This window comes from Rhinolophus sinicus, chromosome 17, assembly GCF_057876585.1.
Source record: "Rhinolophus sinicus isolate RSI-liver-muscle chromosome 17, RSI-T2T, whole genome shotgun sequence".
Lineage (NCBI taxonomy): Eukaryota > Metazoa > Chordata > Mammalia > Chiroptera > Rhinolophidae > Rhinolophus > Rhinolophus sinicus.
The window spans coordinates 69,574,124-69,589,141 of NC_142517.1; the positions used below are offsets into that span (position 1 = coordinate 69,574,124).

At 45.2% G+C, this 15,018-nt stretch overlaps 1 protein-coding gene across 6 annotated transcripts in view; it reads right to left on the reverse strand.

Moving 5' to 3' along the window:
• BOC (BOC cell adhesion associated, oncogene regulated) overlaps positions 1–15,018 on the reverse strand; it is a 75,622-nt gene that overhangs the window by 27,394 nt on the left and 33,210 nt on the right. For 4 of the 6 annotated variants that reach the window (XM_019734865.3, XM_074331864.2, XM_074331870.2 and 1 more), the window contains 2 exons: positions 10,949–11,130; positions 9,988–10,266 (listed from right to left, as the gene is read on the reverse strand). In XM_019734865.3, coding sequence (XP_019590424.3) covers positions 9,988–10,266; positions 10,949–11,030 — 361 coding nt within the window. In that variant the 5' untranslated portion in view covers positions 11,031–11,130. The remainder of the gene's footprint in view (positions 1–9,987; positions 10,267–10,948; positions 11,131–15,018) is intronic. The other 2 variants (XM_074331883.2, XM_088794185.1) reach the window with 1 other exon arrangement.

Below are 15,018 nucleotides of genomic sequence, written 5' to 3' on the forward strand. Positions count from 1 at the left end.
GAGAAAGCAGGAGGAAAAATAAAAAGAACCTAGTTTGTAATGTCATGAAACGATTTGCAATAAACTGGCCTAATGCTTCAGGAATTTCTTGGCTTAAACCAATTAAAATATATATATATTTTTAAAAAAGACATAAGAAGAAAAGGAGAAATGTGATGAATCCTTGAAGACAAATCAAGGATGGGAGCCATGTCTCCACCAAGTCTGGCAGCCAGATGAACAGAGAAGATGTCTGTAGACCATCTCGTTTATCTGACTTCAGTGTTGGTATGAGGTAGGGCTGGTTAGCACAAGTGGGGAGTTTCTTTTGGACCGGAGGAAGGAATGAAATGGTTTGAAAAAATACACTGAAAAAAGAGAGAAGGAGGAAAAAAAAGATTTACTTGCCAGCAACCCACATCACACATATTTCTCTGATCAACCCAATATAAACTTTAGCAATGGGAAAATTAATGTGAATCCTGGTGGTCTGGACTCATCAGAGCCAGAGCTGGATCCCGGCACAGTCTTTGGCAGGCAGGCGGCCTGTACAGGAAGAGAGAGAGGACAGAAAAGGGAGGCCAAGGCGTTTAGACAAAGAATGGAGATGAGCACTTCAGCGTGCCTTTAAAAACAGAATTGGGGGAGGCAGGGCACCATCCCAAGGCTAGTGGGGCCCACAGTGGTTCCCACTTTTTCTGCCCACACACCTGGGAACTATATATTTCTAAAGCAATGGTGGCTACTGCCACCCACTATGTCTGACAGTGTCCCCTGAGCTATCCGGTAGGCTATGGAGCCACATTTCACTGGCATCTCCCTTCAAACGTTCCAAAGGTTAATCGGAACACTTTAATTTCTTTTAAATAGCCTGTTAGGTTTCTCTTATCCATCAGTTTTTCTAAACCCTTCCTGAATCTCTGTATCTTCACCCTGTTTATATTCTGAGTTCTTGCTTCATCCTTTCTTATTTACTTCCTTAAAATGTTTAATATATCAGACTTGGTGAAGAAAGCTTTGTTCATCTTCTGCATGCCCTTTTTGATCTTTCAGACTTCAGACATTTTATCTGGAGTCTTCCTCTTTCCAGACATTCACTGACGGTCTACCGTGTGCCAGGCTCTGTGGAGAGCATTGCGGTCACAGAGATGAATGTCAACCTTCCTGCCCTCCAGGCAAGAGAGGGCAGGAGAGGGCTATCGGAATAAACCCACGATGGTAAGGAAGCTGGAAGATGAGACCCTACTCCAGACACTTGGGAAGTTCAGAGAGTCAGGAAAAGATTCTTAGAGGAAAAGATACTTGACTCTTGAAAACTGAGAAGACGTCCATTAACCCAAGGGAGGTGAAACTTTCTGGGGAAGGGAGTGGAAAAGATGATGCTGCAGGCAGATGGAGCACCATTCCAGAATCAAGGAGAAAGTGCAAGATAAGCTGAGAATAGGCAAAGTTTGCTGGGTCTGGAGTGGGCGGTGGGGCTTGGAGACCGGCTTAAGTATCACGCTACAGTCGGAGTCTTATTCTGTGATTCCTGGAGTCTTCAAATGTTTCCAAGTAGAAGAGTAAATAGCATAGTCACTCAAAATTAAACACAATTTTCCCTACAGAAAAAAAAATGCTGTTTTTTCATCAGCACGTTTTTTTTTTTTTTCCTTTTGCTTACATTTTTTTCTCCAATATTAAGAGATAGTACTTTATCTTAGAGGTGAGCATCTGTTGCATTTGCAGGACAGACTCTATAGTTCGTGGGGTTATTACCAGATTTCAAAAAATGGTTGAAAGTCTAAAAACAAGGTCAAAGTAGAAATCCCGAAACTTTTCCACACAGAAAAGGGGGAGCCATGGGACGCATTTGCTCTCTTGATTCTTTTTCATTTTAAAGGAATCATCTTGCACCATGTTTCTTAAAGGATGCCAGTGATTCTAAGCAAGCTAATTATAGTAGTCTCCCCCTCCACGGGGGGATATGTCCCATGACCCCAAGCTCCCGTGGATGCCCGAAACCACAGATAGTACTGAACTCTATTTACACTATGTTTTTACCTGTACAGCCATGTGCCACATAATGACGTTTCAGTCAATGACAGACTGCATGTATGACAGGGGTCCCATAAGATCATAATGAAGCTGAAAAATTCTATCACCTAGTGACATTGTAGCTGTCATGTCACAACACAAGGCATTACTCACATGTTTGTGGTGATGCTGGTGTAAACAAACCTACTGCGCTGCCAGTCGTATAAAAGTATAGCATACACAATTATGTACAGTGCATAATACTTGATAATGATAATAAACAACTACGTTACTGATTTAGTATTTACTATACTATGCTTTTTATTGTTGTTTTAGTGTACTCTTTCTACTTACAAAAAAGTTCCTGTAAACAGTATGCTGTGTTACGCTAGCAGCAGCCTCACACATCCTGTGTTTATGCGTCTCTTAGCTGCATTATTTTCTCTTGTGCTTAGTTTAACCTTGTGTTGTTTTGTACAGTAACATTCTGTACAGGCTTGTAGCCTGGAAATAATAGGCTACACCACGTAGCCTAGGTGTGCAATAGGCTACACCACTGGGCTTGTGTAATGCCCTCTGTGATGTTTGAACAATGATGAAATCACCTAATGACACATTTCTCAGAAAGTATCCCTGTCATTAAATGGTGCATGACCGTACATACATATCTGTGAAAGCTGAATTTATAAATTAGGAACCATAAGAGATTAATGACAATAACTAATAAAATATAACAATTAAAACATGTTGTAATAAAAGTTATGTGAATGTGGCATTATTAGCTAAAATAAGGGTTACTTTGACACAAGCATTGCGGTATCATGATAGTCAATGTGATAACTGACACTAAGTGACTAATGGCGTGGATTTGCTGGAAAAAGGGATAGCTCATGACGAGGGCAGTGTGGAATGGGATGGCGTGAGATTTCATCACGCTACTCTGAACAGTGCGCAACTTATGAATTATTTCTGGAATTTTTCCATTTAATATTTTTGGACTGCAGTTGACCGTGGGTAACTAAAACCGTGGAAAGTGAAATTGCCGATAAGGGCGCACTGCTGTACTCCTTCCCTCCTTTTCCCTCATCTGCCTGTGCCAAAGGCTTCTCAAAATGTTCTGGTTCACTGAATCTATAATTCTGCTTAACATGCTAGGTGGTCCCTTAGCTTAGAAAACGGACCTAGGATTTTCTTTAAGCATGTGCTTCTATGTGCAAAGAATAGATGGAGGAGAAGAGTGGGGTATATTAAGAGTTCTAAGCGTGTCCTTGGTAGAAGATGCTCCATGGATTTGAGGTCTTCCTCTGATGACCATTACTAAATGGAGAATTGGAACTCTGGCTTTTTAGGGCAGACACTTACTGCCCAGATGCCCTAAGCAGAGCTTATACCACACATTTGTCTGGGCACCAGATCTGATGGGATTAGTATTGCCAGTGTTATCTGAAGATTTCACCAGACTATCAGGGGAAATTCTTGTGAGGTGTGAATTTCTGCTTGTAGCCAGTGGAAAACAAAAAGGATTAATATGATTTTGGTCTAAAGCTATAAGTCATTTGCTATTTAGATTTCAAGTTGCTTAGCACATTTTGGGTCTAAGCTATCTCTCAACAATTTTCTTGCCCAACTGGCAAAATAAAATACACAAAACTTACAGTACAAAGCAGCTAAAGTTTAAGCTCAAGCTAGTTTTCCTTTTCCAACTCCATACCCCCATGTGGAGCTGTCTCTTCCAGCAAAGTGGACTCCCACTCAGTCTGGAGGGTATCTCCAGCCCCAGCTTTCAGCTGCAGACACCCTTCCCCTCTGGGGCAGCTCAGGAAGCCACCTGTGTTTCCTTTTCTCCCTCAACACTTCTTGCCACTGCCGCCACCCCCCTTCATCCCAAAGCAAAAGGCTTGCACAGGATTCCCTGAGACGTCCAAGCCAACAATAAATGTTTTTCCAATTTGGATCGAATGGTTCCTTCTTGTTCTGTCAAGGAGTCATTGCCTGACTGAACCAGACAGGGAGAGAGGTGGTATTGGGAAAAAACTACAAAGCAAAACAAAACACTCTAAGGTTTCCTTTCTTAATCACAAAAGGTACATTCTCGAAAAGAAGAGAAACAGCGAGAAATGGGAGAGAGTGGGGAATAGGATGGGTAGCAAGAGAGAGGCGATCAACTGACTACATTCAGGATTTGATTGAACTCACCAAGGAAATATCTCACTAGAAATGAGACTCACTATGGAAGTATCTGCACCATCCCAGGAACTGCACTAGGCTTAGGTCTAAGTACAGTTGTGTTTAGTTGTTGAAGGTCTGAGGAAAGTATTGAGGACTTAAAAAATTCGAGATAAAGGTTGTCCCCCATACATGCTTCAAGGCTTACCTCCAAGTCTTCCTCAATCCCCAATGAATCACAGTTCACCTGAACTCACTGTTTGCCTGAGCTCCCACTAAAATCTGTTTCCATCTCTGTGAGGCAACTCATGGGTCTGGCTTGCTTTATGGCTAACATGTTACTGCAGTCCATCTTCTCCATTAGACTATGAGATCCTCAACGGCTGGGACTAGGTCTCACTGTGCTCTGTTGGAAATTCTAAACACTCCCCAATTCTCAGGACACCAGTTTCTAAAACATACAACTATTGAACCCAGCGCTGGAGAACAGATGGTTTGCCATGTCCCAAGTGGGACTCATGAATCTCCAGCCTGCTGGCTTCCCTAAGGATTTTGGACATACCAGCCTCCACAATCAGGGGAGCCAATTCTTTGAAATCAATCGATTTCTCTCTTCCTCTACCCTCTCTTTTTTCCTTTCTCTTTCTCCCTTTCTCTCCCTCTCCATATATATATGGAGAACCAATATATATATATTGGTTCTGCTGTTTTTTGGAAAACCTTTACTAAAACAGGGATAAAGAAAGCTAGAAATATTTTAATGTCTACAGTGGTCCTTAATGGCCTGTTCTATTTCAGGGTCAGAGCCCAGAAGACCTTAAGGAAGTGTCTGATGGGAATCAGAGTTGGGGGCAGCTGAGCCAAAAGCACATGGCTTCTGTCTGTGGAATTCACCGTGCTGAGGGCCAGGGTCAGCCCAGCCTGCCAGTGCAAACCAATGACTGTCTGGTTGGAGAATGAGCTACAGTGAACCAACAGAGGTATAAATGGGCAGCTCTGTGGGCTCCAGTGACCACCATGCAGTGACACCGCGGGCTGCTCTGAAAGGCAGCGGGAGATGAGACTCTGGGTGGGAGAACAGGTGTATACAGGGAACTAAGGCATCCACAGGAAATGGGTTAGGTCTCTCTTTCTAACAAGCCAGTCCTCTCTCTCGGCTCTGGCTATGGTTGGAAGCTTTGCCACCCCCTGAACTCTGGCTTCCTAGAAGCTGCTCCAGAATGGAGTGGGGTGCCTCAGGCATGAACACAGGCCCCAGAGACTACTGCAAGAAAACGCTACACAAATGTTTGTTGACCAAATGGGTGAATGAATCAAGCCTGGAATTTATAAAATGCTGTCACGTATCCTTTCATTTGATCCCCTCAAAAAACCCACGAGACTTGTAATTATTACTGTGCTCATTTCACAGTTGTGGCAATCTGAGAGATTAAGTGATTTGCCCAAAATCATGTTAAGTCTTAAAGTGGCAGAGTTAAAACAAACGCTGGATCTTTTCTTTTTTCCTCCCAGTTTCTTATTTTTTCCCATTACTACCAGTTTGGCCCTTCCTTTAATTCATGGGTTAAATTATGGTAACAAAGGGTCCCTGTCACCTTCTGACCTTTCCTCAAAGTCACAGAACCATGGAGACAGCTGCCAAAGGGGAACTCCTTCCTTTCCTGTCAGCTGCCTCACCTTCTGATCCCTGATGCCAGAGAGAGGATAATTTGGGAGTACGTGCCTGGTCTTAGTGCTTAAATGCCTTATGGAGGGATTAAAGATCCGCTCTCAATTAAATCAGCATCAGCTTAAGACGTCACATTAGCTTGAGGACTAAAATTCCCAGATATAGAATTATTACCCAGTTACCACCTATTTTATTTCTAACCTCGACTGGGACCTAGGTATAATAGGATAGTTGGGAGAATTAAAGAATAAAAAAAATTGAAAAAAGTTAAAAATGAAGAATTATGTAGGCGTAATTATTTGAATGGTAGATTATTAGAGGAAAGGGGTAGAAAACAGCTTTCATGTTGTAGGCCAGCTCTGGTGACTGATTGCGATTACTTGCTATGCTGTGGGAGAACAATTCTAAGGCTAAATCGGGGTCCAGGAAGAAGAAATACGGTCCACTGGCAATGTCTTCTGTTGGTTCCAGCGCACACAGTGGGAATATTTGAGCCACGTCAAGTGGTCGGCCTCCTACTATAAAGCGTGTGAAAAGAAAGGTAAGAGGAAAAAAGGCGATCAAAGTCAAAAGCATTTCAAAAAGCAAGAGTTAGACAAGGTGGTCTGAAGTGAGGCATTCGCAGCAAGAGAGATTAACCACAAGTTTAAGCTCAACAGGAAAAAAACAAAAAACAAAAAACAAAAAACCTCTCCACAGGGGAGAGTGAGATGGGCATCTCTCCAGAGTGAAGACAGCCGTTATCCACATGGCCAGGACAACCTGGCGTAGAGGGGAGGTGAGCACAGGGGACACTCTTCGGGTGATTCCATTTTACCAAAAGAGCAGAAGCTGACGTGAAGTCCCAGGGCAACCCCTATCCTGCAACTTCAGAGTAAAAGAGGTCTGAACAGGAAAGCTCCGCTAGAGGCCTCCTCCACATCCTGAATCCTCAAGCCAGGTCTCAGCCCCCGTCATTGAAATCTCCCAGCGCGCTCTAGAAGGTTCACTAAAATGCAGGAGGCAGAGTCTTGCCAGGTGGGCCACACAGCAACTGCTTTGTCTGAGGATGAACATCTGAACATACGCAGAAGAGGCCAGAGGAAAAGAAAGTCTCAAATGCTGAGTGTGGGTGTGCGTGCGTGCACGCCAGCACGCCGCTGCCCAGCCTTGCCTCTAAATGCAGACCAGGCCTTTACTAATCCCTTCTACCACTCAGCCTCCCTCGTACACCAGCCAACCAGCAAAACACAGCCCCCATTCTGCTCAGGAATGTGCTTTCGGAAACTTAATCTAACTGCTGAGTCTGGGCCAAATCCCCCATGGCATTAACCCAAAGACAGCACCCCTTTTTCCCGCCTCTCCCGCCTTCCCACTGCCTCCTCCAAATTTGGGAGGCTGCAGTTCCACTCCACCAACGCCCTGTTCTCCACGACACAACCCCCTCCAAGCCTGCTCTCTCAATTTCCAGAACTTCTCCATCCTTCTACCAGGCCCAAACATTGCACTTCTGATTCATGCCTAAATGACAAGCCAGTAGTTCTTGGCTTTCAAACAAGACTCAGTTGGCTTCTGCAAAAGCCCCTTCTTCTCTCACTGTGCTTCTTGGGTTGTAACCAAACCCTTCCCTTTGTCCTCACTGCCAACTGCAGATCCCTTCAAGCACCAGAGAAAGAAGTGGCCAGGAATTTTTTAAAAATAAAGCTATAAATTGTCTCTCCTCACACAGATACACCTTGAAGTAGAAGGAGGGCTCCAAAGTAAATCTTCTCCTCTCCAATTCTCCCTGCCTCCAAACAATAAAAGGTTCAGCCTGGCTTCTAATTAGGCCAAATGAATGGTTATGGTGCTTTTTGAGCCTTCACAGACACGTGCTGACCACTTGCAGATGAACTTTCCCTCCTAGATGAGCAGCATTACCCTTTAAAGGCACAAATGTTGCTAAAAAGCATATTTTATTTGTAACAATGAACAACTGGAAGTGACCTAATTGTCCAGCAATAGGAAAAGGGTTCAGTACATTATGGCTGAGACACTCAGGGGACATTCCAGGGCCCTTAGTACTGATGATTCTGCTTGGTAGGGGCTGGGGCAGATTAACTAGGAAGGCGCATAAGGGAACCTACAGGAGAGATGGCTACACAGTATATACATATGCGTATGAAAAACGCATCAGCTTTTTCACTTAACATTAGCGTACTTTGTGTACTTTACTGGATGCAGTTTATACTCCATAAAAAAGAAAAAGTAAATATGGTCATATGGCCAGTGGAAATGGCGTATCATACGGTGCCAGAGGGGAGAGAATAAGAGCAGAAACTGTGTGGTCAGTAGCATCACCACAACAGTGTGAAAACGCGGGTATGGATAAAGACTGGGAGGGTACATACATACTCCAAAATAATAATGGTGGTTGTGTGACGATGGTGGGCTTACAAGAGACATTATTTTCTGTATATTCTAAACTTTCTATAATGTAATTTTAATTATAATTTAAAGAATATAAGAGTATGATGGTAGGAAGTGTAGCTGTGACCTCAGCCCTTCTTGTTATGATGAGACGAGCCTTCCTCACCCAAGTCTCCCAGCACCCTCTCCCACCCTACAAGCACAGCTGGAGGGGAGGGCCCATTACTGAGCACTGGTAGCCTGCTTCCCAGAGGCTGGGCACTTAGGCTCAATGGGTGCTCCTTCTGCCACAAAGGAGAATAGCGTCATAAGCCGGGGGGTTGGGGGGGGCTCCAAGATGCAGTCCAGGCTCTGTCTGGCACCCTAGGGATTTGGCTGGGGACCCACCCCGCCTGCTTCCCTTCTCTGAGAATAAAGGCAAGGCTGCTTGACTCTTTCCCAAGAAAACAGGAATAATGTGGGCAGCCACTGTTCTAATCTCTATTCTCCATGTAGTGAAGTCCCTCCGGGGATCTAGGGACCAGAGGACACAGAAGGGTCTTTTTTCCTTTCCCATCTCTCACCACTCTCCTCCCAGGACTCACACCTCACACAGCCAGGGACACCAGCCAACTTTGATAGAGGAGCATCTCAGAAGTTTGCTGCCTTAGGCATGACCTGTATGTAACCTAAGGACCACTAACCTCCCAGAAACACATCACCCAGGAGGGTGATGATGTGGTGTCATGGAAGCCCACAGCAGGGCTGTCAGGGAGTAGGGGACACTGCTAAGTCACAGGGGAACAAGCTTTGGAGACCTCACAGTTTAAATCCAAATACCCCTACAGTCTCAACAAGTTTCCCTATTCCCTACCCTTCAGGCTCCAAAAAAGGGGGGCAATCCTTGTTTCCCAGCTATAGACTCAGCCTATAAGAATGGGTATTGGGGCTGCTCTCCAGCCTTTGGAAGTTTATTTAATCAGTCAAGTCTTATTTCCCATATGTACAATGGGTAGAACATCAGCTAACGTGTGTGTTGTGTCCTGGGCATTGTAGTAGACCCAAGCGGTAATTACATAGTATTAAGAGTCGTATGAAATCTTCTCCTGGCAGCCTCCTTGGACCAAACTGTCACCTAATCTCTGCCTCTTTTCTCTTTTCTTTAGCCCTTTGTCACACAGTTTCCTTTTTATTGTGTTTGACTGTTTATATACCAGGCATTTGGAATCTGCTGGCCCCTCACAGAGAGGTAGGAAGCCAAGTGTGGGAAGGGTAGCCTCTGTTCAGGCCACACATAGTCCTGTAACTGCTCCACCACGACCATTGTGAGAATGGAGTGTGGACAATAGAGGGGACAGTGAGCAGTTGGTACGACCACACCTAAAACCACAGAACAACCAAAGATTAGGTTGGTGCAAAAGTAATGGCGGTTTAAAAGGCTAAAAATAATTGCAAAAACTGCCACTACTTTTGCACCAACCTAACAGAAAGGCATTTCATGGCGCAGCCGTGGGGCCCACAGAAACAGTTCAACCACATCAAGTTCCCCTCTTTCTAGACACTCACCCCGACACTTCATGTCCCCTGCTCAGACAGTGGCTTCACAATGGCACATGGCCCCTGTCGTGGGGGACTACTGGGCAGCTACCACACTCCAATTTAAAATTTCAACGGTTGAGGCCTCTTTCGTGGTAAGATTAATGACAGGCGGTATGAAAGGCAGGGGAGACAGAATGGGAGAAAGGAACAGAGATGGCACCATGGCAGAGGAGCACGGGAGCGGCACTCACTGGCTAGTGTCACAGTGGCTGGCACGCTGGCCACGGCCCCTGCAGGCATCCGGGCCACACACTGGTACCGTCCCACGGTGCGGTTGTTGAGGGCGGTGATGACGAGGGTCCCGCGGGTGATGAGGATGCCCAAAGCCTCGTCTGAACCGTTCAGCTCCTTCCCATCCAGGCGCCAAGTGGTGTTCATCCACGGGGGTTGCACCACGCAGCCCAGGATCACCGTCCCTCCGAGCTTCTGGACAGTGGAAGAAGGCTGGACGGTGACCTGGGGGACATCACCTGGAGGGAAATGAGGAAGCAGACATGAAGCAACACCCCCAACAAACCAACATGACCGTTTTAGAAGCACAGCACCCAGGCAGCCAGTCGGAGCTCAGCAACCCAGGCGACTTGATCTTTCTCTGAAAAACTCGACTGTCTTTAGGTTCAATCCCCAACCTGTCTGTGTCCCCAGAAAGTACACTGGAATGGCAGAATGGGGTGAAGGCAAGAGTGGAGGCTTTGGAGCTGGACAGACCTGGGTCTGAAACCCAGTGCCACCACTTCTGAGCCATGTGACGTTGGCCTTTTTGGATCTCAGTTTCTTATCTGTAAAATGGGGTTGCTGATATTTGTCTCAAAGAGTTGTTGTGAAGCTTATAAACAACATGAACTTCCTGCCATAATCTCATATAATAAGTGCTCAATAAAAGGCAGTTATTATTACTCTTCCTCCGCTGTTACATATTAGAAATGAATAAAATACCCACATATAACCAATAAGATATAGTCAAGATCATTCCTCATCTTGTACTGTTGAGTGTGTCCCTGAAGGCAGTGGGAATGAAGTGTTCTTTGAAATCCTGAAAGACGAAGGGCTGTTGAAAGGGTTCTTGTTGAATGTACAATGCTTCCATTTGACATTAAGGGCAAAGCATTCTTCCAAGAGGGATAGGCTGAGAAAGAGGAGGGCAATACTCACTCAGGTTGGCAAAGCAGCCTGCTGTGGCTAAGAGGAGGTAGGCAAGTATGACCTCGGGCCTCTTTCCTGTCTGAGTCGTCATCGTCCCACGTAGCAAGTTGTATTATAAAGGGTCCGAAGCCAACGTCCCATAAGCCACCAGAGTCACTCAGAGACACTCTGCAATCTTCTGCAATACTCTGCTGTGAGAAAGAGAAAGAGGAACGGCCCTGGTGAGAAGCCCCAGGACGCCTCTGTGGTAACGACAGCCTGGCTTTGTCCCCTCACCCCCTGCTTCCATCACATACACTGGCAACCCTCAAAGTGTTCACCTGGCCATGCTGCTGGAAGACCAAAGAACACTCTCATGCCATTTCTCATCTAAAAGAAACTTCTTCTAAGTTATCCTCCCCTTGAGCTAGGTGATTTTATGATGTTAAGATTGCTAGAGCCTTGCCCAGTGCACAAACAGCAACAGGCCGAGGCCGGGGTGGGGGGCAGGATACCAAGAGGCTGAGACCTGGGACCACGTCCAGGGCCTGGGCAGTGAATATCGAGCACAGATGCTGGAAAGGATGAAGTTATCATTACCATTTGTTTGCAGGAGGCCAGATGTCCATGGCCACATGGCAGGCCATGCCGCCAGCCCAGACTATTGTGGACAGCGAGGCCATCCTTACAATGCCGGAATCCCTCCTGCAGGGGATGTCACTAATGAATGAGTCCTAAACTCTCAGAGACTCACCAAGGACCTCATGTTTCGATTCTCCCCAACCCTTTACCTATATCCCTGTGAACTCTCTTTCATTCTTGGAATCAACTTACCCTCCTCAGCTTGTCTGTAACCTCTAGTCCCACAACCACAAACACAGAAAAAGTCACACATCAGCCAAGGCCTCTCACTTCTCTCTGCCCCTCCTGCTGGAATTCTGGTGTTTTCCATCTCTGTAAAATTTGTACTCTTGACAATTGTCCATGTTATATCTCCACCTCAGAACAACATTCCTTTGGGGCTGTAGACGGCACGGCATCTCCGGGCGCCTGTTGACACATCTCAGCTATCAGCCACCTTCTTACTGTCTGCCTAGAACGTTAACTCCTCCCTTTCCACGGTATTATTTCTTTATGTTTCCTTTAAGCTACAGTCCTTAAAAGATTGCATCAAAATCCCAGAGAGGCAAGGGTACACTCTAACACACACTTCTGTCACAGCCGAAACCAAGATTCTGCTTCCATGCTTTCCACTGGTGTACTTATCGGCCAATAAGGAAGGTGTCAACACCCTTATGAGGCGGGGGCATTAGAATGAGCTTCAGATAACATTGAAGGCAACATGCCTGCGATCTAGACAGTAGATGCATCTTCCTGAATCAGGCATAGGTGGCAAAACTATTAGAATAGTAATTTCCAGAAGGGTTACATATATTAAAAATGTTAACTCTTCTGGACCAGATTATCTAACCAGCAACGCTTTCAAAGACTTACAGTCATCACTGAAAAATGAGGGGATGTAGTTAAGCTACTCACTTGAGCGATGCACTGTGCTCACCAGTCTCTGGTTCTGGCCACGGGCACAGTCAGTTGTAAGAGTCAGTCCTCAGCTCTTCAGCCCCCGTAGCTCCTGACAGGGGATGAAGGCTGCGCTCTGGGGCTCTTGCTCTGGGCTAGAAGTGCTTGGGGTTTGCCTAAACCTGTCCCTTTTCCAAGTACCTTTGGCCCTTCGGCTTTTCACCTGGCTGTTTAGTCAAGAGGGCCACATTCGCCCTGCCCAGCAAGCACCCCTCCAAACCAGATTGAGGACCAGCCCCACACTGGTGTTCAGAATGCTTTCCAGGAAAGACTTCTTTCCCCTTGATTTTTAATCCCTCCCTTTGCCATGTGTATTTGACACCAGAGGACCTCCAAGATTCCTCCATCACTGGGTAACGACAAGGGTCATTTTCTAAAACAGGTTAGAAAGGAAAATTCTAAAGAAACTTTTCAAAAGTTCTTTCCTGACACATTAAACTATATTCCTCTTTGTGTAGAGAGAGCTTTGGCTCTTTTTCAGACAATCTAGTAAATCAAATGATCATGTCATTAGCAAAGTGAAATTAAGGAAAGCTGCAAAGGATGTGAGGCTGGCTGGGAAGGGGAGTGGGGGTGGGGCAGGCCTGCTAAGCTCTTTGCACGGAGCCATCTTTGAATCTTCATAAAAACCCTGCAAGGTAGGGGCTATTATCCCCATCATACAGGTGAGGAAATTGAGTTCCAGAGGTCAAGCAACTTGCTCAAGGTCGCAACCGTAGGCCTGGAATGAAAGCCAGGTTGGGCTCATTCCAAAGCTCTGTATTTTTAACCACAGTTAGTAGCCTTGTCACACATTTTCTATCAGTGCTTTGCACCCAGTGGGTACTTAACAAACAGACTTGAAATAAGGGTGATTACAACAGTGAGGAGTTTTAACAGTGATTTCTATTGGAAAAGTTCATTAACATGTTTACAAACCGATACTAAAAAGCAAGCTTTGGGTGCCCTCTCAGTGTTCCAGACACTTGTTTTAATTCTCTACTTTCCCCTCAAATGAGATATTGTGTTTATCTAGAATACTGCATGAATTACCAATGATAGCAATTTAGGGAACCTGCTTGCTCATGACCTGCTGCAGTTTCCCCAACTCCTAAGGAGATTGCGGACACCTGTTCCTTGCCTGCTGGAGACAGAAAATGAATACAAAGCCAAAAAGGGCAAAAAAAAAAAAAAAAAAAAAAAGACAAGCAACAGACAAAGAGGGACAGGAGGACTGTTTCTTATCTGAGAACAGGGTGGCTGCAGAGGTGTTTGGGTTGTAAAGTCCACAAAGGTTTTACTGAGGAAATTCAGCCCGACCCCCTCCTGCTTAACAAGGACCAGCGAAACAATTCCTGTTACTTCTGCACCCTCGGTAATTTATAAGGTTTAAAATGGAAACAGACCCCACCACTGCTGCCAGCCACCATCCAGCTTTTAAAAGCAACCAGGAGAAAAGAATGTAGCTGGGGAGGGAGAGACAGAGGAAGCAGGTACCCAAAAGGGAGGAGGGAGTTAACTCATTAATCCCCACACACACTTGTAAGTAGGTACCATTTAATGACCCCAAAGCAGGACACGTGGGGTCTCCTTCACATAACAGCAGAACTGTGACAAAAACATGGCGGGGAGGAGGGTCACTGTAATTATGATGCATTTTATTTAACAGCTGGGGAAACTGGGTTACTTCCTAGACCAAGTCATCTAGAGAATTTCGTCTACAAAGACACATGATTCTGAGCACTTAGTTTTAATGGTTAAAAAAAAAAAAAAGGCCATAAGACTTAACTGGAGTACCTAATTGCAGTGTAACCTTGTCCCATTGTGAAATGAAAAGGGTACAGTTTCAAAGTTGGGCGAAGGCAACAGGAAGGCCTGTTATTTTTCTCAGCAACACAAAGTATGTCTAGATCCTTCTTATTTTTCTATGCATTTTATCAGAAAAAGAGAGATCCAAGAAAAAAAAAGAAAAAAATCAAAAAGCAGAGAGAAGGGAAAATGAATTCTTGACATGAATTCCTCATTGAGGCCTAGGTACTTGCTATTTTTAAGGGTTATGCGGACACACAACATAAAATGTGTCTGAGAAGTTTAACTGCTGACATACATGTTCCCACTGAAATAATCTCTTCCAAGCAGATGTTTTTAAAATGTTCCAAAAACAACAACAACAGAATACACTTCTGAGGTTGAGACCAAGCATGAGAAATTATAGCCTCGGAGTATTTATTTTGTGAGAAAATTACAAACAACGGAGAGTTGATCATGGGCAGGAGACGGCCGGCTCCACCTTCTCCCAAGCAGGCTGCTGACTGGCTAGAGCAAGAGTGAAACAATGGCACAGGAGGCCACGTCTCATCCCTGATCACCTGGGCCGCTCAACTCTCTCAGGAAGGGAGACCTCTATGACCTAAAACAACATACACCCTTTGGATGGCCTATGACCAATCACTAAGAGCTGAATAAGACAGCATGTGAGCTAGCAGACAGCATTATAAAGACTTTTAAAAACATTCTTTCAGGGGCAAGAACAAAATTTTTGT